Below are 24839 nucleotides of genomic sequence, written 5' to 3'. Positions count from 1 at the left end.
TCCTGCTCAGTTATAAAATTCCATTATTCAAGTCTTGTGATTGCCATATTAAGAACTCCCACTAAATTGTCAATCAAAATTTATTCATTTTAAATAACTTCTTTGTTATTTTTTTTACAGTTGGCAGTAATATTTTCTGGATTTAGAATCATACAACAAATTTTGCCATATGTTAGTTGAATGATGATTTGGACATGGTCACAGCAGTGAAAACCCTCAGTTATATTATCATTTATTACCACTTCTCTGCATTTCTTCACAAATTCCATAAAGTGGAAAACGTTGTTTCAGATTTTCAATTAACTGGAAAACTGCAATATCTGAAAACCTTCAAATTCAGTGATTTAATGTTGTTTTGGCCTCCTCGGTGATTGCGGTGATTTGTGCCCAGAGGGCGCACCGCACAAAAAGTTAGTTGCGTTACAGAACGTAAGGGAAGCGGACACGCCAAAATGTCGGGCGTATTACCGCTAATTGAGGTAATTGCATCGTATCTGTCAGGTGGCAGAAAACTAGTATGATGTATCAATTCACTTGCCAGGTGGCAGAATATGTCTATCGTGTACATGCCAGGAGGTATAACGCTTGTAAACATGCCAGGTGGCATACGACTTGTAAATAAATTGTAAATAAATGTACAGTAAAATATCTTGGTGCAATAGATCAAGGAACAAGCATCAACAACCTTCTGATCATTTGGATACGTACAATTTTTTTTTTGGTGACACCGGACTTGATTTGCGGAGATGAAGAATGGACGAAGAAAATTAGTGAGTTCATGACTGAAAAGCCAGGATTTAACGCGAAGAAATTCGAGGTAGGCCCTTTTTCATTTTTCCAGTTTTTAATAGAATTGTTGTATAAAAATCTTGGTGATTATTATAGTTGATAGACTCTAATGTAAAATGGAGGCTATGAATAAGGCAAAGAAGTTGTGTACGGTGACGCGTAACTTAACTACCAAGTTGATGAGTAAAATAGATTCTGCATTGTTAGAAGAGGGTGAAACCGCGGATGAGAAATTAAAAGAATTACTCGAAATGTTACTTGAAAAATCGCAGTTGTTGAAACAATACAATTCTGAGATTGAAAAACTTATAATTACGGAACAGGAGTTAGAAACAGAAGTAATTTCCGCGCAGGAATATCAGTTTTAAATGTAAAATTCAGGAAAAATTAAGAAAAAACGCGTGTAAAGTTGAATCTAGAAATTCTAGTGAGGAAACTATATCTCCGAAGTTGAAAACTTGTGAAGTTAATACTTTAAAATTTCCAAAATTAACGATTACAAAATATTACGTGATCCTTGTTCTTGGCTTGAATTCTGGAATCAGTTTAGTAATTCCATTCACCAAAACGAAAGTCTCAGTTCGGTTGACAAGTTTTGTTATTTAAAATCGCTTTTGGGAGGTTTAGCTTTAAATGCTATTAGTGGATTAACATTTACTAGTGAAAACTATACGGTGGCTGTTGATATACTAAAAAACCGTTTCGGCAGAGATGACCTGCTAATTAATGTGCACATGAATAAATTGTTGAGTTTAGAACCTGTAAAATATTCGGGAAATACGGCTTCTTTGAGGAAACTTTATGACGATATAGAAATACAAATAAGGAATTTAAATTCTTTAAATGTTACTAGTGGTTCTTATGGACATTTATTATCCCCTATTTTGTTAAAGTTAATACCCGAGAATTTAACTCTAGAATTCACTAGGAAAAGAAGTGATAAACAAAATTTCGATGTTAATGAACTACTAACGTTCTTGAAAACTGAAGTGGAATGTAAGGAAACATCAATGATGTTAGCGTGTTCTAAGAATTTTGATGTAAATGAAACATCAATACGAAACAAAAGTTCCCATTAAGGTTATCAAAATAAATCTTACATGCATTCTAAAAGAAATGATTACAGTACGAATAAGCAAGGTGCTTCTGTATTAACTAGTCAAAGCGAAACTCCCTCTAAATACTTTCAAAAATCACATTTTAATCCAAATCGAAAGTTCTCTACCCCGACTAAGAAAGAGAATCAAAATGTCTGCATATTTTGTTTATCTGCTTGTCATATGAATCATGATTGCGCACTTGAATTTAAGGCTCGCCGAAAGGCATTAATGGATCGAGGTTTATGTTTTATTTGCTTTTCGAAAGGGCATCCAAGGCGTTTCTGTGCTCATAAAGATGAAAAATGCAGACTGTGCAATGTCCAAGGTTTACATAATTCGTTAATATGTGATGCCGCATCGAAAGATTTAGAGACGGATACTTCCAATCAGACAAAACAAACGCCAATCCCTGAACCTTCTCTTTCGCTCTTATGTAATGAAAATAATAACAAAATTAAACTACCGACTTCCGTTCTTTTACAGACGTTTTCGGCAACAGTTAGGTGTAAAGGGGGGAACGAAAAGGTATTACGTTGTATGCTAGATTCAGGGTCAACAAAGTCATTCATCTTACGAGAAGTGGTTGATTCACTGGGGTTGAAAGTTATTAATAAAGAAGCGCTTATTATTTTCACATTTGGATGCAAAGATGCAAAAGAGCGCTTGTATGATATCGTAGAAATCGTATTGCAAAATGTAAGCCATCCCAGTACAAAGATAAAAATTAACGCAATAGTCATTGATTCTATAACACTAGGGCAAGTAAAAGTTCCTTCTCGGTCGATACAAAAGATGGCGTTTGAGAAGGGAATAGAATTAGCAGATGCTGGTACGAGTGACGAAATTCAAGTATTAATAGGTTCGGATTATATTTGAGAAATTTTAGGAGAACAAAACGTGAAGATTTGTAAAAAATTAGTCGCAACAGAAAGCACTTTCGGTTTTGTGATTCAAGGCAAGGACGAAGGATCAAAGTGTAAGGACGCAAGAGTTAATCATATAACCGTTGTAAATGAGGACTTAGATTATGAAAGAGTTAAAAAATTATGGGAATTAGAAGCAATTGGGATAAGTTCGGATAAAGAAATATCTCTATCAGATAAAGAAATTTTAGAGTCATTTGAACGAAATACAACTTACAAGAATAAAAGGTATGAAACTCGATTATTGTGGAAAGAGGGTGTTGAAGGTTTAAATAACAATTATGAAATCGCGAAACAGCGTTTACAATTTTTAAATAATAAGTTTCAGAAAAATAGCGAGCTATATTTAAAATATAATGAGATAATTAATGAACACTTGAGAGATGGTATAATGGAATGGGTAGATACGTATTTAAATAGTAGTTTGAAAACGGGGTATTACATGCCTCATCACGCGGTAGTGCGCGAGCAGAAGGATTCTACAAAGGTTCGAATAGTTTTTGACGCTTCTTCTAAAAGTAAGGGAAATTTATCACTTAATGATTGTTTGGAAAGCGGACCTAATTTAAATCCTGATTTGCTAAAGATTATCATTAAATTCAGGGTACATTCAATTGCGTTTTGTGCCGACATTCAGCGTGCATTTTTAGAGGTAGGCTTAGCTAAAGAAGACAGGGATTTTTTAAAGTTTTTGTGGATAAATGAGGAAGGGTCAAATCTCGATCACAGTAATCCCAACTTACAAGTTCTCCAACACAATCGAGTTCCTTTCGGGGTCAAGTGCTCACCTTATTTATTAACAGCTACAGTAAGACTGCATTTAAAAAAGTATGAAGATGCCTACGAAGAGGCATGCAGTATGTTAAAAGAGCTTTACTTAGATGATTTAATTTCTGGGACAGTTAATGTAGCAAAGGCCTTACATTTAAGCAAGGACATGATTTTCATTCTTAGCGAGGCCAGTATGAATTTACGTAGATGGGTTTCAAACTCACCTGAGCTGAATGAACTATGGAAACTTAATGGAATTGACTCTCGTGAAACATCTGAAGACTCTTTGGTACCGTTGAAAGTTTTAGGTCTTATCTGGGACAATGTCAATGATAATTTGAAAATAGATGTATCTCAGTTTGAGAAGTTACAAAATCTCAAAGTAACTAAACGCATCATTTTAGCAGCATGTGGTATGCTCTTTGATCCCTTAGGAATTATGAATCCATTTAATGTTCGAATTAAACTCTTAATGCAAACTATGTGGGAAAAGGGTATTCAATGGGACGAAAGTGTTCCCGTTGATACAGAATTCATATTTCAGGAATGGTTAAAAGAAGTTGAACTTTCGAAATTCCCAGACAGTACTTCAGTGATATGTGTTGGAAGTTAATAGAAGTTCACATATTTTCTGATGCCAGTCCCAAGTGTTATGGTGCCGTAGCATATTTTAGATTTAAGAAGAAAAATAAATGTAAAACAAGTTTCATAATGTCTAAATCCCGTTTGGCTCCATTAAAAGGGGTAACACTCCCTAGGCTTGAACTTTTGGGAACATTAATTTCTGCAAGATTAGGTTCGTATTTGCAATCGATATTTCCGCAGTTGTATAAGGGAAATATATTTTACTGGACAGATTCCCAAATTTGCATTCACTGGATCAAGGGATCTGCCAACGAGTGGAAACAATTTGTTAGAAATCGTGTGGTAGAAATCAAGGAGAAAACAATTTTAAACAACTGGTACTTTTGCAGTGGGAAGACAAACCCTGCTGATAAACTTACGAGGGGGATGGATGCTGAAGCTCTAATTAATGATAGTGATTGGTTTTCTGGGCTACCCTGGCTTTCAGAAGTAGATATTCGACATCACATAAACGAAATGAATACCGAAGCTGACTTGCAAAACGTTAGTGAAGAACGTAAATGTGTTACTTTGAAAACACTTGTGGAATCTACAGAACCGTTACTAAATCTTGAACTGTACGGAAATTTAACCAAAGTACTGAGAATAATGGCTTATGTTCTGCGCTTCGTGAACAACTATAAATCCGCTCGTGAAAAGCAATCTGGTGTGCTTACCGCCTATGAGTTACGGAAGGCTTCAGAATTTATTATAAGAAATGTTCAACTTAATGAATTTTCAGAAGAAATTAAGGCTTTAAAGACAGAACAACCAATTAAAACTAAAAGCAAAATCATTTCACTTAATCCATTTCTAGATGAAAACGAAATTTTAAGAGTAGGAGGTAGATTAAGAAACGCAGAAATTACCAGAGAAAGTAAACATCCCATTATATTGCCAAATAATAATCACTTCACAAAATTAATGATACAGCATTATCACGAAAAACATTTACAAGGAGGGTTGCATTTAATGTTATCCGCAATAAGACAGAAATACTGGATAATAAGTGCAAAGAATGAAATTAAAAAATGCATTTGGAAATGCATAAAATGTTGCAGAGTACGAGCAGTAACATCTATTCAATTAATGGGAGAACTACCTGCAAGTAGAGTGATTCCAAGTAGAACCTTTTCAAAGGTTGGCGTTGATTATGCCGCCCCATTTTCTGTGAAAATGAAAAGGGGAAGAGGTATAAGACCAATTAAATGTTATATCTGTATTTTCGTTTGTTTAGCTACAAAGGCTATCCATTTAGAGATTGCTAGCGACTTATCAAGTGAAGCATTCCTAGCTGCTCTAAAACGATTTGCTTCGAGGAGAGGAAAACCTCAAGAAATAAGAAGTGATTGTGGAACTAATTTTATAGGTTCAAATAAAATCCTCAAGGAAGCAGTTTCATCTGTCCAGTCAACCTCAGAATTTCAAAGGTGGTTAGCAAATGAAAACATAAGGTGGATATTCAACCCGCCAGCTGCTCCACATCATGGTGGTATAGGGGAGGCAGCTGTTAGATCTATGAAGCTGCATCTAAAGAAATGTGTTGGAACTCAAATTTTGACTTATGAAGAGTTTCTAACTCTAATTGCACAAATTGAAGCATGCTTAAATTCGAGGCCAATAACACCGGTCTCCAGTGATCCCAATGATTTGACAGCTTTGACTCCTGGACACTTTATTATAGGGACTTCTTTAACAGCTATTCCGGAACAAGATTTAACCGAAGTACGAGTGTCTCCATTGCAAAGATGGCAACTAACACAGCAGATGTTCCAAGGGTTTTGGAAGCGGTGGTCTAAAGAGTACCTGTGCCAACTACAGCAGCATAGCAAATGGAGAAATATTCTAGCCTAGCAGAAATATTCGCCTAAATGAGTTGGTTATCATTAAAGAAGATAATATGCCTTCATTACGTTGGAAACTCGGGCAAGTAATAAAAGTGTTTCCTGGAAGAGACAATAATGTCCGAGTGGTTAGACTAAAAACTGTGCACGGGGACATTAAATGTCCTATTACCAAACTGTGTCTTTTACCAGTTGAAGAACATTAACTTAAGTGTTTGGTTTATATTGAATATGTTTTATTATTTTTTCATTTCTTATTGTACTAATAATTTTATTTGTTTGTTCTAGTTTAACCCTCATAGTTAACGTTTCAATATAGTAAGATATAAGATGTTTTGCTAGAAGATTGGTAAGTGTGATATGTAATTTTATACTTTTTGAAGGTTTTTGTATGTTTTCAATTTCTATATTTTTCATTTACTTGTTTGCATATATTGAAGATTGTATTAAGATGAATGTAATTCATCGGGGGGGGGAGGATGTTTTGGCCTCCTCGGTGATTGCGGTGATTTGTGCCCAGAGGGCGCACCGCACAAAAAGTTAGTTGCGTTACAGAACGTAAGGGAAGCGGACACGCCAAAATGTTGGGCGTATTACCGCTAATTGAGGTAATTGCATCGTATCTGTCAGGTGGCAGAAAACTAGTATGATGTATCAATTCACTTGCCAGGTGGCAGAATATGTCTATCATGTACATGCCAGGAGGCATAACGCTTGTAAACATGCCAGGTGAAATACGACTTGTAAATAAATTGTAAATAAATGTACAGTAAAATATCTTGGTGCAATAGATCAAGGAACAAGCATCAACAACCTTCTGATCATTTGGATACGTACAAATGTCTTCTGTCGAACTTGGATCCTGAAATTTCTTTAATCTGTGAACTATGTTTCATTAGATGCACTTTGATGTCCAGAGATTGCACAAAGCTTCTTAACAGTCTGTGCATAATAATAATAATTTATGGATTTATGGCTATTATCTTAAAGTTCAGCTAGCGTCCACTGTACACTATTGGTAATGTATTAAAAGACTGGTGACTAAAGATGTCGTTTCATAAAATTTTGTCTCACTTCTTTCAGTTGTTGATGAATATAAGACTTGAATTACACTAATTTTACATTATTTCATTTCATTTCTCATTCTTATTATACTTATGCCTATTTCCCACACATGCTTTTAAGGCTTATTTGAATCCTAAATAAATAATTTCCACATACACTTGATGCTTAACTAAGGGCAGCACTAGACATTTTTCAGCCCAGTGCAGTCTCCTGTGGGTCTCTGTTGCCAAGTACCTCAGTAAATCCTAAAAATTTTGCATCCGAGTGCCTTCCCTAAATTCTAAAGATTTTGCCATCATGTAATGTGGCTCAGTGCTTCTTTAAATTCTAAAAATTTTGCATTTCCTAAATTCTAGTGCTGGTAGTAGTAGTATAGTTCTTACATATGGAAAGAAATTTCTGTTAAATTTCTCCTCGTTAATGCACTCAACACTTCACAGTGCAGTTAGCTGAAGTCTAATTATCGGCAAGCATTATGTCCACATATAAGACTACCATGTTCTTTGGTATTCAATTACTGATATTAAAAAAAAAAAAAAAAATTCTTTGATATCACTGCATGAGACATTTCTTAAACTGTCATGTGTTAATACTCATGCAGCGATGAAAACGAAAAATGATAATGAAGTGCCAGGTTGGCTTCAGGGAATGAAAGTTATTCAATAAATCATTAATACTTCAATGTATAATGTTTCAGCTTGAGATGTACATCAAGCAAAAAGGCGAGGCCGAATCACACAAATTTATGCTAACAAATGACTGTTTCTTCGATATAGAGGTATTTTATTTAGTGCTGAAGTGAAATTAAGAATCGGGGCTCTTTACATTTTATTAAATGCACATGCGTAAAGCATACAAAAAAAATTCTAAAGTTAAAAAAAAGAAAGCTGGTGGTCTGGATTTTAAATCATTCCAGATATTGGACAGCTGGATTTTGGAATTTGCACTGTAAATATCTGAATTTCCAGAACGATTTTCAAGAATATTAACATATTAACCAAGCATACATGATAATATTAAAATCAATCTTTTCACCCCAAGAATAGAACCTGGGCCTCCTAGGTGAAAGCCAGGAAGATTATGAAATAATAATAATAATAATAATAAACTATTCAGTATATGCCTTACATTCCTAAAGGTAATTCCTTTAAAAAAAATCACTGAATTAATTCCAAAATGGCTAGTTATGTAACAAAAAATATTAAAATCAAATTTGATGTGATTTTAATATTTTTCATTATTGCATAAAATCAGGCTATATAGGTTGTGCCCATTTCAGAGTTGTTCAGATTACGGGTCATTAATGAAAAATAATTAAATTAAGATTAAAAAATACAAGAAAAATAAAACTGAATTGAAAAAAAGCATGTAAAAGAAATTTTACATAAATTTTACTTTTCTTTTTGATATTTTTATACAAAAATATCTATTAAATTTATATACAATAACTTTTTATTTCTTTTTCAGAGAAATATAATTTTCTATTAAAAATAAAACCTAAACAAAAAATTATTTTTAACATTTTCCAATCATCTGTTTAATAAGTCACAAGAAAATCACAAGCTTAGAAAGAAATGATAAGATGAAAAATAAGATGAAAATTACAATTTTTATTATTGTGAAATATTGTTTGGTAATATTAAAAATTTCCAACAACAACAATCTTATCTGATTAAATCAGAATAATTTTCAGTTAGTGATATATGTTTGGCAACTTTTCGAAAAATATTCGGTGACAGTCAACATAATGTGGCAGCTTGAAATATGTTAACAGTAATATCATGATGTTGCCGAAGACATGCATGGGATTACTTCTGAAGTACAATTTTAATTCAGTCTCTTCCCATCACCCTCCCTCCATATAAGTAACAGAAAATATTTTGTACATCCACTGTTTCCCTCTGATACAATGTCATTTGCTACATATTACTTCCAAATTGAAATTTTAAACTTTTGCAGTTTAATGGGCAATAGTTAACAGGAGTTTCCTTATTGACATCTAAGAAATTACATGGAATTCAGATGATGGCAAATTTTAAAAAATATAGTGCATAAATTTTTTTGCAGAAATAAGCAATCTTACATTTTGAAGCTAAGTCATGCACAGTAAAGATCAAATAAATAAAAAGGCAAAGTAGTTTCAGGAAAGCGATGCAGTCAGCCTATTATTTACCTGTTAATTATGCAGTTTAAGTTTCAAAAACTATTTTTATCATATGTATGCTTCATTATCATTTAAGTTATACGAGGTTTCATAGTTGTTCCTTTAATATCTGGTTGTAACTGAAGTTTTCCGCCGAAAAATGTTCTTAACCACTTGCATTATGACTAAACTTCACGGTTGCGGTGCCGTGCGCTACAATATAACAAGCAGTAAAGTATCTCATTTACGTCGCTCCGCGTCTGCGAGTACAGTCCAGAGCTGTAACTCGAGAAATAAACAATCTCATTGTTAGGCGATGTCTGCACCCCGTTATTTTCATTTTCGCGATAAATGCCTATCGACATGGTGTTCACGTCGCTCGTGGTTTGAGACAAAAGCATCTCGACGTGCGTTGCATGTCTTTTTAGCACAAGTGGTTAATAAAGTCAGGGGAAAAAAAAACTTAGAGGTTTCAGATTTTAAATTACGTCCAAAGGGAAATTTGTTTAACATTTTCTGTGTTCCCTTTATTTATTAAATATCATGTTCTACATACTCAAAATATAAAATTAAGTTCAACAGCAAATTAATTTTAAAATGAGCATATCTTTAGAATTTCCGATACAGAATCTCGCACGCTGAAGATAATTTTTTTTTTTTTTTTTTTCCAATTTCCAGATAGTGTTATTCCTCACTTTGAAATCGTAAAGTTTGTTAATCAAAAATTTGTTAAAGTGTTACAAAATATGAAATCAATAATAAAACAAATTACAAATTTGGGCTTCCAAATGCCCACATTCTATGGAAGATTACGCTATTCAAATTTTGATGGCTCTATATACCGTTGTTTTATCACAATGTGAGAAATAGACATACATTTATGCAGATTTTTCATTATTTAATTTCTTTAAATATAAGACAGAGTGATAATATATGGTGGCAACGATTTGAAAAGTGATACAGCCTTTTAAAGTTTTCAGCATAAAATGCCAAAACAAAATTAATAATCCTTCAGGGAAAATTGCCCCTTTGGACTAAAAATGAAAGCAGTATTTTTAGTATGGGTAGTAATTACCACCCAAATCTATGACTTTCTGCCATTTTTTTGGTAGTTTTTCAAAGCCTTCGACCCAGAAACTTGGTAAACCGCGAGTCCAAAAGTGTATCATAATGAACCAGCAAGATGTCACTGTAGGTGTGAAAAAAGGTAAAAGTCTGAAGGACTGATTTCAGGGTTATATGGTAAGTATGCCAAAGATCTCATTCGAGTCCATACAGAATCCAGCCAGTGAATGCAGACACATGTGGTCTTGCATTATCTTGATGGAACATTACCTTTTTGCTGTGGAACTCAATTCGACGCTTTTCACTGATAGCAGCATCAACACCAAATTACCATCTACCTTACTGTCGAGGGTTTTACCTTTTTCTTGCGTCAGCTCATGCAGCACCCAATGACTTGACTTGTATGTCATGTTCATCTTGTACGATCATGACACTAATGTCTGACTCCTTAGCAAGCTCTCAAGTGGTTGAATACTGATCTTCTTCCACTAGTTCTCGCAGGCAAACCTCATTAACGTTAATAAGCCGGCCAGAGAGCTCTGCTTCGTAATGTTATAGTCCTTGGTTTTAAACTTTCCAAACCAAAACTTCACAGTGTCATATGATACAACATTTAGTACCTAAAGTTGTACACATTACTTGGTGACATTCTGACTTTTTGCAACAGAACTGGAAGTAAATGATGGTTCTAATCTGGTAGCATGATAGTTTCATTTCAGACACCTTATACTTAATGATAGCGATATTTTTTAACAAATTTCGCAACACAGTGTTCTAAAGTAAATTTCTTTCTTTAAAATGCCAAAAATCGTTTGACAAAATATGATTAAACACGTCAATGTGAACTGTTTGCACAGACTATATTTGCAGTGGCAGGAAACTTTCATTAAAACCCGATATTTCCCGCCAATGTAATATCACAATACTGAATGATACTGAATAGCTATACACCTTGAATTACTATAGGTGTAAAAGCGAAAAACATATAACGCATCATAAATTTCATTAAAATATTTATAGAACAAATATAACATAAAAACAAGTTATTCACTTACTTGTGATATCTGAGCTAAGCAAGTATTTGCTGTTCCATATTGTAGAGCAAAGAGAAATGTTAGTTTCTCCTATATAATTAAAAAATATATATATTTTTCTGTTTAACACAATATATTACTAACTTTTAAGATAACTTTTATAACTTTTTAGATATAGTGAAGAAATGATGAGTTCTACATAAATTAATCAACAGTGCAAAAATATAAGTTATTAAGCATTGTTAACCTTAGTTTTTATTTTCTTGAATAAACTTTTTGTTAGAGAACAGTACAGAGCAGAAAAATGTTGAATATTAAAGTAAAAAACGGAAAAGTATACGTTCTGTGGACTGGAATATTCTTACACAAAATATTTTTTCAAGGTATGAATGAGTATACTTATAAAAATTGAGACTTTTCATCATGTAACTCTCAGTACTTTGAAGCTATTGAATATTACCTAAATACACTTTTGGAGAAATGATTTTGCTTTTTTAATTTTTACATGCTATGGTCTAGAAATACAGATCAGCATTTACTTGTATATGCTCTACAGTAACAGCTAGCTTTCATTTAGCAGAAATAATCTTTGCTAAGCTGGTAGCAGAAACTAGAAAAAGGCCTTTTAAGATTGTCAGAAATTAATAGAAATACTTTAAATGTCCTATTACATAATAATAATTCAATAAATTAGGAAATGTCCTTAATAAATAAAGTTGTATATATTTTAACTAAAATAGACAGAATTTCAGTCAAAGCCTAAAAAGAAAATATTACTTTAAACAACGTGTAATTATAACTGCTGAAAAAGAATAAGTTTATTTATTATTACATCTGCTTGAAGAGTGCCATTTTATCATTTGGTAGGGCAGTAAACATAATCTAGACTTTTATACACAGAAATAAATTAATAAGAAGCCTATAATACAATATATCAACTACAAACAAAAAGTGCAGGGGTTCTCAAGCAGAGAGGAATTTTATAGTTTTGGGGGCGTGTAATCAGCCTATTACTTACCTGTTAATTACGTAGCTTTAGTTTATGAACATAAAAAAACTATTTTGAGTTTTGGTATTTACCAACATTTTCTATATTTTTTTTACTTAATTTATAAAACTAATTAAAAAACTAATCTAAATTTATATACATGTATTTTTTTCAAGTTTTGGAAAGGGGGAAAATGATCAGCAGCAGTGTGAAAGGTGTACAAAGGAGAACCACAGTCCTTGAGAATGAAAGAGAGTCCAAAAAAGAGATACTACTATTAGAAGTAAGAATAAGCAATAGGTACTGCATACTACTGTACTTTCCAACAAGGAAGTTACAGTAACATCTATTCATTTACAGAATATTTTAGTTCCACTTGCAAACAAAGTAAAACACAGAGAAAAAGAATATGAACAAAACATACATTAAAAATTTCAGGCCAGTACGATTTGACAATAAAACAGCTCCAAAGAACGTGGACCTTCGATGTAACAGATTTTTAACAATTTATATTCCATTTTCTGGCAGCATCTATCCATCATTTATTTTCATGATCAGTTTACCCAAACTAGATCATACAGCTGCAACATGGGAACAGCTGACTGGAAACCTGTTACATAAAGCATATTTAAGTCAAAGACTGAAAAGAAAATTGGTAGTAAAATGGCTATTATGATTCCAGACATTTACATTCCTAATGATGTTGCTGATAATGCTTTCATACTGGTACTTATGCATTTCTTTTCTTCAGTTACATTAATATAGGGTTGAAAGCAAAATACTACAAGCTACTGGGCACAAATAGCTAAAGCAACAATGACAGAAGTAGAAAAGGAATATAAGTGTAAAACAAAAACTTTTATAAGAAATAATTAATATAAAACTTAATCAGCAAGATTCATTAACACAATACTTAGATTCTTAATTCAAGGACAATCAGTTCATTATCTTAATTTAGCTCTTTAGTTCTGTAAGCTCTTACAGGATGACCAAAATAAAACTGGCTTGGAAACTCTATATAATTCAGACACTAAACTTACCTTTGTTAATGAACAGCAGAACTGCTTTTCACTTGAGAGTTTGGTTTCTACCATTTTGTTGCTAAGATTTTCAATGAATACATTGTAGGAGGTTCTGTATATTTAAAATCTTGAATGAACAGTTCAGTGCATGTTTTTCATGAATTGAGCTTCACATAACACAATAAAGAACCCATGCTATTTTATCATTAGCAATATTTTGCGTTTCATTCAACTGATTATCAAACACTATCTAGTTGCTAATGATCTCTTTGCTGCTTAGAGTGTGTTTCCACAAAATTCCAAAAACATGTTTTATGGCTAGTTTTATTTTTGTTACCCTGCTGATATCTTATTATTATCTTAGCCTTCTTGGGCAGATATTACAACAACACCTATTAAATTGTATGAGTTATCTTTTCAGAAATCCTCACAAAAAGACACATTCCTTAAAAAGTATAAAAATGCTGTGAATCATCTAATATACAATATAAAAAAGTGTAAGAGATTGCTTAAAAATGGTATTTGATATAGATGACAAAGGAGTTACTGAAGGAATAAACAATATTATAATTACCAAAGGAGTAAAATTATTACAACTGTTAAAACAGTTACACAAGATAAAACCCTTTGTAGAAGCTTGTATATGACTCTAAAAGCTGATATTAATCTTATAGGAACATAACAGAAAAAAATTAAAACTAAAACCAATCAGGCACAACCTATATGTCACATTAAAGTAAAAGTAATATGCCAAATAACAATTATTAGAAGTTCAAACACCAGAAATCCATGTTAATTTTTAGAATTTGCAGTACTAGTTCAGAAGGTTTCACTACAGAACTTAGGGAGTTAGTGTTGCAAATTCTAAAAACTACTGATGGTTAATATCATTTAAACTTATAATAATTACATGTCATATATTGCATTATTTGTTTCACCTTAACGAGTAGAAAGAAAATGCATGACTTCATAAATACACCCACCTGTTTGCACCTTATTTTATGGCTTTTATAACAAATTCAGCTCCCTCTCTATTTTCCAGAGGAATCAGAAAATGTTAAAACCTTTATGTAGACTTCATAAATCTTATTTATATAATGATGACACAGTCTACAAGCACTGTTGGCTTGAAAGTATACTCTTAGGCCTTCATCTATTCATAATAAATTAATAAATTTTTTGGATTTTGACACAGTAGTGAAATTTGTCTTTCATTCTAAGCAACTTTGTGCAAAAAGTCAAGATGAACTTGAATAATGAATATAACTTTCAAATGCCAAATAACCTTAAAATAAATAACAATACTGTAGTTGAACTTATTTTAAAATACCGTTCCCTGTAATACTTAAGAGTATTTCTGTAAATTTTCAGTTATTTTATAAATTTTCCACCAATTACTGCTACTTAGTTGATGTTGCCCACTTTAGTAGAAACCTGTCAACACTGTTTACAACAAGGAAGTTATCTACAGCATAAAGTTGTACATGAGATTAATAAAAACACTTCGAAAAAGAAGTATTTAAAATACAGTATAAGACAGTCTCAGTTGTAAGTTTCTGTTGATAATCTACACACATAAACATGTTCTGAGTTGGGGAATAATGTGAAAATTTATTCACTCAGACTGCAACTTATTTTTTATTGATAACTCTACATTTTATGCTCATTTATCACTTCAGTCTGTTTTGCATTCATCTGCGGCACAAGCATTTGCTTATGCACTGCTCTCTGCACTTAACTAGTAAAGTCGAAATTGAATTTTGTGTGAAAATGCATTTGAGGCACCGTTAGAGTCGAAATTACACTTTGTGAATGCATACTAAGCTCAATAGCCACATTTGCTGCAATGGTCTTCCCTTTTAAGTTGACAATCATCTTTAAAATTTTCCTCTGTTGTTGTGTAACTGTTACCTAATTAATTGGTGATTTGTGGGGTTGACCCTTAAGGATATTAATTTAAATTTTTGTTTTGTTACACTAGTGATATTTAAATTTTATTGTTTTTCTAATTTAATTCTATTTAATTTTTACCCCTCTTTCCTGTAAAGTTAATGAATCTTTATTTTCTGACTCAGGTGGTAATTTTCAGCAATTTATAAATGAAAGAAACTCTGTGCAATAGAATTAAATTTCAGTACTTATAATTTGTTTAAAACTATAATTTTGACAATTTGTAAAACTTCATGTAATGGAAAGATATCAATTTCTAGAACATGTTAAAACTATTTTCTTATCTAAGCTGTAAACAGCATTTTTTACTCTTCAAGGTGACTTTACTTGTTTCAGTTTGTTTGCCATATGTGCAGGTTTGAATTTTTGCATCCTCCTGTGAAGCTAACATTCTGAATGTGGTTATTATACAACATATTCACTGTGGCAACGACATTTTGGGATGTTCAGTGACTGTCCCTGTTGGATTAACACTTCAATGCAAAAACTTTTATAAGAAATAATTAATAATTAGAGGAATTCTGTTTTCAAAAATCAATGGAAACAGGTGATTTGACCTCAGCTGGTAGCCATAGAGTACAGCGGTGGAAGATGAATGATTTGTGGCAATTTTGCAAGACTACTGACAATCTTTGCCCTAAGGAGCACAGGAGAGGTGCATGGAAGATTGTAGATGCTTGGCAATCCTCCTCCTCAATTCTTCATCAAGCAAGAGAATTGACACCACGAGAGGAAAAATGTCAGTGGGTGATTCAAAAGAGAGATTTCGTTAGAACTACATGTTTTTTTGGAACCACCTGAAGGAAGCCTACAACAACATGGCAGCAGTGGACCCTCCAGACGCTCGGAGGAGAACTGACCACGGAAGACTGTCATGCCAAAAATAGATATACCAACTAATCATCGTTCCTTCTTTTTATTTCATTCCAGATATTTCATAAAACCTTAATCAATGGCTTCAAGCTCTGCAATGTGTCAAACAGAAGTCACTTTGTCTGAAGTAATTATCACCACCTCTAATTTCATTCCTCTCCTCCAGTGTTCCGGTGCGTCGGAACAGAACAACTCAACCTCACTCTTTCGCATTTAGAACTATGCCAAAGAACATTTAATTCAGTTGAACTGTCAGACTCAGACGAACGCATTCGCAAGGCAGCTGCTATGCTGTCTTCACTGTTTTTTGTTCTGTTCTCGTACTTATAAGTGTTATATGTTATTTTCTTGTTTATACTTGTATTGTGCAGTTATTTAATATAAGTTTCATGTTTAAAACGAGGACGTGTTTTGAGTTCCTTCACATTTACATTGCAACATCCAGGTTCACTTTAATTTTAACCTATAGTAATAAGATTATTTGTGAATGGAAAATAATGGATGTATCATTGTTTTGATTTATTTCACTCCAGTGACAGCCAATTTTATGTCGTATTTTTTTGTATGAGAAATGAATTGAATTGAAAACTAATAATTGCTGTAATTTTATGTGCTCCGGTGTTATCCGATCATTTTGTTTATAGATATTGTTATGTTGCTTATTGTCAAGCAAGAAATTATTTTTGGCAATGCTAAATACAGATCTTTTGGGGCCCAAATTTCAACATATGTTAAAACAAAATATGTTCTTACTTGTTTCCTTCTGTGCTAAATTTTTGTCCAGCCAATTTCTGTTATGCAACTCCAAATTTTAGATTTACTTAATAAATGTATTGAACTTACTTATTTTGTTTCCTTTAACAGTTACACACTGGAATAAATTAAATTATACTGGGTTCTACTTCTAATTTAACACAATGTAAATGTTATTTTTTTATATAGTAGTATATCACTGTAGGTTCCACATTCAATATATTGCATCAATTGTATGTTTACACCAGATTGTGAATGTATGATATTTATTAACAATTACAATGTTTACTTACTAGAATACCAATAAGCAGAGCATACACTTAATAATAATTTGGTAACTTAAATTTGTACCTACATTATTTATATAGAACACTATCTCTATTAGTGAATTTAATTTTCATTTCCTAACTTCATTTTGCAGATGTTACTTTGTTACAAACATTATATTCTATCATAATTTTGAACACTCTACCTTTGGCATTTTTACAATTACTCTGATTGATAAACTAGTTAGATGGGACCTATAACACACCTTCATGGAATGGTCAGACTAGGCTTTTTTGTCTTCACAGTAATGTTTGAAAACTTCAAAATTAAACTACACTCAAATTTAATCTTGAGAGCACAAGCAAAACAAAATTACACAAAAATAAAATTGGGGGGGGGTTGATATTTTTAAGTCGGTGTTCCCAATACTTTTTGTATTTATCCACAGATCTATAGAATGGATTTTGAACAACAGCATTCAGAGGAGTGAAAGAATTATTTGCAAATAAAAGCATGTTACCTTGAATTCCAAAATCATATCTAATAATTTCAGATATAAATGTTATTTTTGAAAACGAGATTGCAATAATATACAGTTCTATAAACTTTTTGTTGAAAATTACTTATTACTGATTACAACCATAAGGTATGCTGATTACCAATAATTTAATTTTTAACAAATCTTTTAAAAGCATGAAACTTTACAGTTTGAGATTCTGATATTATTACACTTCATGTAATTCTCGGACATTTTTCCCCCCTCCTCCTTTAAAAATAGTTTCTTTGAAAACCATTGTAAATATTGCCAGTAAATGTAGCAATATAGCAATATTAAGGATGACATTGAAATTTTGAACAAGCACAATACTATGTGAGATACAACAGTGCAGAAGTGGTATGAGAGCATTCAGAAATTTAATACAGAGTGAAATGGCAGAATTAAAAAAACAGTGTATCTGTATTTGTTTTAATCAGGATGGGTAAGATGGCCACCAAATTAAATATGGATAATAAGAATTAGCAAAAAAGCAATAAGCTGCATGATATCAAGTAACATCTATATTTAAAAAAAAATATGCAATGTCTGTGGATGATCCTCAGCTTGGTTGTGCTTCCATCAGTTGGAATGCAGAAGTTATGATCAGTTGGAATGAAGAAATTATGACATGACTAAACCAAAGCATTACTGAAGTCAATGCTTTGGTTTAGTGAGATCATAACTTTGAGAAATTACTGCAGAAACAAATATTTCAATTTGCTTATATCACAAAATCTTACAGGAAGATCTAGGATCATGTGGTCCAGATTTCTCACAAAATATCAAAAGCATAACTTTTCAACCATTTGTACAGAATTAGTGGAAAACTAACACAAAATATTCCACATTCTTCTTTAGCATCGTCACAAAGGATGATTATGGACTTGAGAGATGCAATACAAAAATGAAGAAAATTTTATCTCGATGGAAGATACATGAAATCTAAAAGACTGAAAAAAGGTAGGCAAGTCCACTCCTGTAGAATAATCATGCTGATTGTGTTTTTCAGCAAAAGGGATTAGAGATCATGACTTTAGGTTTTTGGGTTAAACTAAAGAGTTTTATAGGGATGCGCTGCAGTGACTAATATTTTGAAGAAAATGGTCAAACATGTTTCTGGAAATTAAAATGTGCGGCATTACAAAACTCCATATCATGTATCAATATTCATATTTGAATTTCCATATTCCTATACTCCATCTGATTTGGCACTCATGATTTTTTCTCGTTACCTATGCTGAAAACCAACTTAAAAGAATAATGATTCCAAAATATTAAATATAACATGACCAGAAAGCTCTACAACATTTTTCTAGCATTGCTCTGGAAAAGAAGCACCAACAATGGATTAACAATATATCCCCAGGAGAAAACTCCTTTATAGGAGACAGCATAAGTTAGTTGTTAAATAATTTCTACATACTTTGACATGGTAATTAAATGAAATAAAACTCATACTTGGACCTTATAAAATACTCTTATAAAAGTCTGTAACATACCTTTATAAAAGTCATATTTATACCATAGCCTTATAATATTGTTCCATTGTGGTTAGAATACTTTGGTCCAGCATGTTTAGAAATAATATATTGGTAAGAAATGAATTATTCTTTAAAATTTTTTAAAAAGGTAGAGTTCAAGTGCTTAATAGAAACATAATACTGAAAAACACAGAATTTGGCTTTTTAGTTACAGGAGTTCTGCCTACATTTAATAAAAAACCTACTGGTGTTTGATAAAGGAATAATATCTCGATAATACAATCAGGAAATTTTTTCAATTAGAATTCTTTCCGCGAAATGATAATGAAGTCAAAGAATGAAGAAGTATTTTGAAGAATGAAGAAGCATTTGCAAACAGTATTTTAATGAAAACACACTTACATGATAAAAAGGGTTGATATGTAGTAAAATTACCTATGAAGAATGATGCCACTTCTATGCAGGGTTCATCTAAAGAAACTACTATCAAGAGATTGAACACATTTTGGAAGCGTCTTGATGCTAATAAGACTAATTTGTATAAGGAACTTATGAACAAATATTTAAGCTTAAATCATGACCATGGATAACTGCAATACTTATTACTACATTTCTCATCACACAGTATATTACCCACAGAAAATTTCAATTCAATTAAGATGCATTGTGTAAATTATCCAGTGGGTATTCCCTAAATTCAATTATATTAAATAGAGCCGCAATCCAAGAGGATTTTTTTTCTTTTTTCCAGATTTAGAAAACATTGCTTTGCCTTCCACGGCAATATTAAACAGATGTACTGACAAATAATCATAAATCCATTGCAGAGAGGTTTCCAACGAATTGTTTGGAAGTCACGCCAACTACAGTTTTATAACTTATAGGACTATAGGTTATGAACTTTAAAACTTAGGTTACAAAAGGCAACATATGGTATATTAGCATGCTATTCTTAGCTATGAGAAACTTGAAGGCACTGGCAGCAGACGAACACAGCCATATTCCCAAGGCTGCTGCTGTCAAATCTATAGGTTAATATATAGATTTATGGGTAATATATGGATGATATACTGACAGGAGGGAATACTTTAGAAGAATCAAAGAAGCTTCGGTCTGAATTAATACAAATGCTACATTGTGGAGATTGTAACATTTTTTTTGCAGTATTTAACGAAATAACTGATAAGCTTCTTAATAAAATATAGATTTCATTGGAGGCAGATAATTTAAAATACAATTCTATTTGTTACAGCATCACACACCAGCTCACTACTTCATTTTCTTTCTTGATAGATTTTTACACATCTACAAAACAGTAATCTTTCAGAATCACCTTTCGCAAATGTTTTCTGACATTGCTCAGCAGCGGTTACACGATACAAAATATGGCATTGCCAATCCAATATCAAGGACAATATATATATTTTTTAAATAAGAAAATATTGCAAGTTATGGAGCTACATAAATGGGTGTCCAATCATCCTAAGCTGCTTCATGTACAAAGAAATATTCCTTTGAATCTCAAGAAAGTGTAATGAAAATGCTGGGTATGCTCCGGAAATTAAAGGATGATCACTTCACTTTCAAAACAGCTGTGAACAATGAAGATACTAAACGTCAGATGTTGTCTGAAACAGCTTTTTCAAACACTTTTTTTTTTTTTTTTATCCTTCGGATCTTATCGATCCCATAGCAATGGCGGCAAAGATATTCATGCTGAGACTATGGTCACTCAGACCGGACTAGAACATGGAATTACCTCCTAAGGAGTTGCATGAATGGAAAAAATTCCTTTTCCAGTTTCAATTCATCAATCAACTGAATATTCTTAGATATATTTTAACTGGACGTTCCCAGATATATTTCATAATATAAATTCAGATAACATAAATATAGATAAGTAATTCCAGATAACATTCTGTAAGAACTGAGATTCATGGGTTCTTGGTTTCATTCAACGAATGTAAATAGCTGCACCATAGGCCTTTTTCAAAGGCAAAAAAAGGGCCTATGGTGCAGCTATTTACATTTGTTGTATTACCAATGATGGAATGAATTATTCCAGTCCAAAGTAAAGAGTTTCTCCAACAAAGCCTATTTTAATTCCACACCTTGAACTGTATGGAGCACTGTTTCAATGAAAACTTGTATCAAAGATATTAACAGTTCTACAACTAAGTATAGTTTATCTGTGGTGTGATTCAACTTTTGTTTTAGCATGGAAAAACACTCCTGCGTACAAGCTCAAAACTTTCTGTAAGCAATCAAATTCCCTAAGTACAAACTTTGAATAACCAATTCATGTTGCCTCAAAGGAAAACACAGCAGACATAATATCTCAAAAAGCAGATGCTTGTAAACTTTTGGCTAATTCCTTTTGGAGGGCAGGTACTCAGTTCCTCAGTCAAGTTCCTCCTTCATTGCCAGACTGCAATCCCTATTCTTCAGATGAGGAGTATGAGAAAGAACTAAAACAATTATTGAATACAGTTCTGACTTATTCACTTTACAGACGCTTTTCTGAACACTTTACAGACGCTTTTCTGAAACTTTCTAATAACTTTCTTAAACTAATCAGAATTCTCATTTTTATTTTCAGGTTTATCTTAAATTAAAAGTCACAGGAAAAGAAGCAGGGGTATTTAACTCTAGATGATGTGCAAAAGGCTGAGGACTTTAACTTCATGTCCAAGTAACTGCCTTTAATTCTGAAATTACAGCTCTTCGATGAGGTAAACCTATTCTGGCATAAAGTAAGTTAAAAGGCCTTGACCCTTTTCTTGATAAGAATTCTATTTTAAGAGTTGGAGGAAGATTAAAAAACTCAAACTTATCCTTTTATTGTAAATAACAGTAAGTTTTTAATCCTAGTCATAGAGTCACTGTATTGATTTTTGAATATTTTCATCAGAAGTATCTACATATTGGGGCACAAGGTTTACTTCACCAGGTACATTTGAAATATTGTTCCATTCATGGCAAGAGCTTAGCTTGTAAGATAATTCAAGCTTGTGTTATTTGCTTTAAAAACAAGCCAACTGCAGCAGTTCAGGTAATGGGTAATCTTCCCACTGAGAATGAAACTCCAACTTCACCCTTTCTTAATTCTTAATTTCTTTTGCAGACCCTTTCATGTCCAATTCAAGGGTCAATGCAAAAGCATTTATCCTAAAATTTATGTTGCTGTATTTATCCACAAAGGCAATACATTTGGAAATTGTAACAGACTTGACATCTGAAGCCTTTTTATTGCAGCTCTTAGAAAATTTTGAGCGAGCAGAATAGAAATTTCTTCTATCATTACAAATACTACTACAAATTTTAAGGAAGACTGTACTAAGTTAAAGTGTTTGCAAAAATTAATTAGAAAACCAGATGATGCATTATCCAGCTATTTAACCTCAAAGTTAATCTGGAAGTTAATTCTTCCTAGATCACCTAATTTTGGTGGATTGTGGGAAGTGAGGGGTTAAATCCTTTAAGTACCATGTTAAAAGAACTAAAGTCACTAAGAAAGAATTTCTCACAACCATTACTCAGATTGAAGGAATTTTAAATTATCGCCCTTTAACTCCCATGTCTAATGATACTAATGAATTTGAAGTTTTAATGCCAGAGCATTTTTTAGTTGGCCATTCAATCACTTCTACACAAGAACATGAACTTATTGAAATTACTTATAGGTTATCACGGTGGCAACACACAACACAGTTTGTTCAAATAATGTGGATTGGCAAAGAGATTATCTCAATCACCTACAACAGTGCAATAAATGGCAGTTTCAGAAATCCAATTTACAAATAGGTGAAATGGTTCTATTTAAGGATGGGAATCTGCCTCCTTGTCAATAGGCCCTAGGTAGAATTTTTTTGAGATGGTAAGGTATGCTTAGCTAAAATTAAAGCTGCTTCAGAAATATTTACTAGATCTATTTCAAATATCTGTTTATTGCCAATTTAAGATTCAAATTTCTAAAAAATTTATGCTTATTTTTTCCATAATTACTGTTTTCAAGTTTTTTAATGTTTATGTGATTATCAGTTTTGAAATGTTATAAATTGTAACTAATTAATTAATTGAAATGTTTTGTATCAGATTTTTGTATCAATGGCATGGCTAGAATATTTTGTCTATTTGTACTGGTGTGACAATTGCAGTGCAATGCAGTTTCAGTGTCAAGAAACTAGCACTAACAAGTAAGCGAAAAGCACGCACTCGGACCACAAAAGAGTCACTTTTCCTCTGCCCAGTCAAAGTGGCAGCAAATTGTTATAATTAAACCGTAATCCTTACTCACTCTTTTGCCTGTTTAAGCAGCATTATTATGTGTTAAAGAGAATAAATACTGTTAAGTTTTTCAACTTTTATGAAATCATATACAGCTTACAACCACAGGCTATCAAAGTATCTTATAACAGTTTATTTATAGTGCCTCAGAAAAGTCACACTTGAAATAATAAAATTTTTTAAATATGAAATGTGATATTGAAAGTGCTTTGACTGCTTAAAAATGAAGCCATTAATTACAACTAAAATTTTGTTCTGATTTATTATAAGTGAAACTTTTTATCACCTCTTCTCTCTATATACTAACAAAATCCTTAAGAAGGTCCATACATAATTTGCAAATTTATGATACAGAAGCTCAGTAAAAAAAAAAAAAAAAAATTATTCATAGGAAGAAGTTGAAACATTTCATATAATGAATTTCTTCAGCTTATAAAAGAAGACTTCAATGACAAAACTGACCAGTTACTTTCCTTTTTGTCTTTTAAATATTCACTAGATTTCATTGCTTCACTGCATTTCAAAAACTTTAACCAAAATAAATCTAAAGTAAAGAGAAAGTAATAACATACTCTTTTGAACTTATATGGTGCAATAAAACATCCTTCTAGCATTTCAATAACTTGTTCACATTCTACAGATATTACATTGCCATTGTCAATTCTGGAAAAAAATTGATACTCAATACATTAAAAAAGCTCAAAGCATTATATGCTACAAATAAACTATTATTTAATAAAAGGATCTGCAAGCAGATTAACTTTGTATCTGCATCACAAACTAAATACTAAATTATGATTAAAAGGGGTTATGAATTTTATAGCTCAGATTTTTTTTAAACATAACGAAAACAAAAATAGAACATATAATTTGCACTAAAATAAAATAGTACATCATACTGACTATATAAGAAAAATAGCATTTTTTACCACAAGAAAAATACTTCAGACAGTAAAAAGTACAATGAAATTGATATAAAATGAGTTTAAAGCATTTTATAAGAAAATATTTTTTTTTAAATTCTTTGTTTCTAAAATTAAATGGTAGAAAATTAGATGATTATATAAGAAATTACTAGATGACTTTCATGTGCTAAATTTTCTTATACGTCAGTCCACTAAGATTTGAATATTTCTTCAACAATTTTTATATGAAGCAACACAAAACAAAATTCCATGAACAGATTTCAAAATATGTTAAAATTAAAATCAAATAGTAAGAGTCAGAGCATATTTTTAATTACAAAATTAAGCAAAAGCTAATTCAGCTTTCAACAGAATCAAAAAATCACAATTCGGCATTTAAAAAGAAAACATTTTACA

General features: G+C 32.0%; 1 protein-coding gene across 1 annotated transcript in view; it reads right to left on the bottom strand.

The window, feature by feature from the left end:
• LOC118203531 (protein FAN-like) overlaps positions 1 to 24839 on the bottom strand; it is a 97517-nt gene that overhangs the window by 60149 nt on the left and 12529 nt on the right. Inside the window, exons 5-6 of the mRNA XM_085825840.1 lie at positions 24090 to 24180; positions 11380 to 11448 (exon numbers count right to left, since the gene is read on the bottom strand). Of these exons, the coding sequence (XP_085681966.1) occupies positions 11380 to 11448; positions 24090 to 24180 (160 nt within the window). The remainder of the gene's footprint in view (positions 1 to 11379; positions 11449 to 24089; positions 24181 to 24839) is intronic.

This window comes from Stegodyphus dumicola, chromosome 10 (assembly GCF_044657685.1).
Source record: "Stegodyphus dumicola isolate Sdum_Otavi_A_Nest chromosome 10, ASM4465768v1".
Lineage (NCBI taxonomy): Eukaryota > Metazoa > Arthropoda > Arachnida > Araneae > Eresidae > Stegodyphus > Stegodyphus dumicola.
Note: the sequence above shows the minus strand (reverse complement) of the source record. Positions and strands in the feature narration are given on the sequence as shown.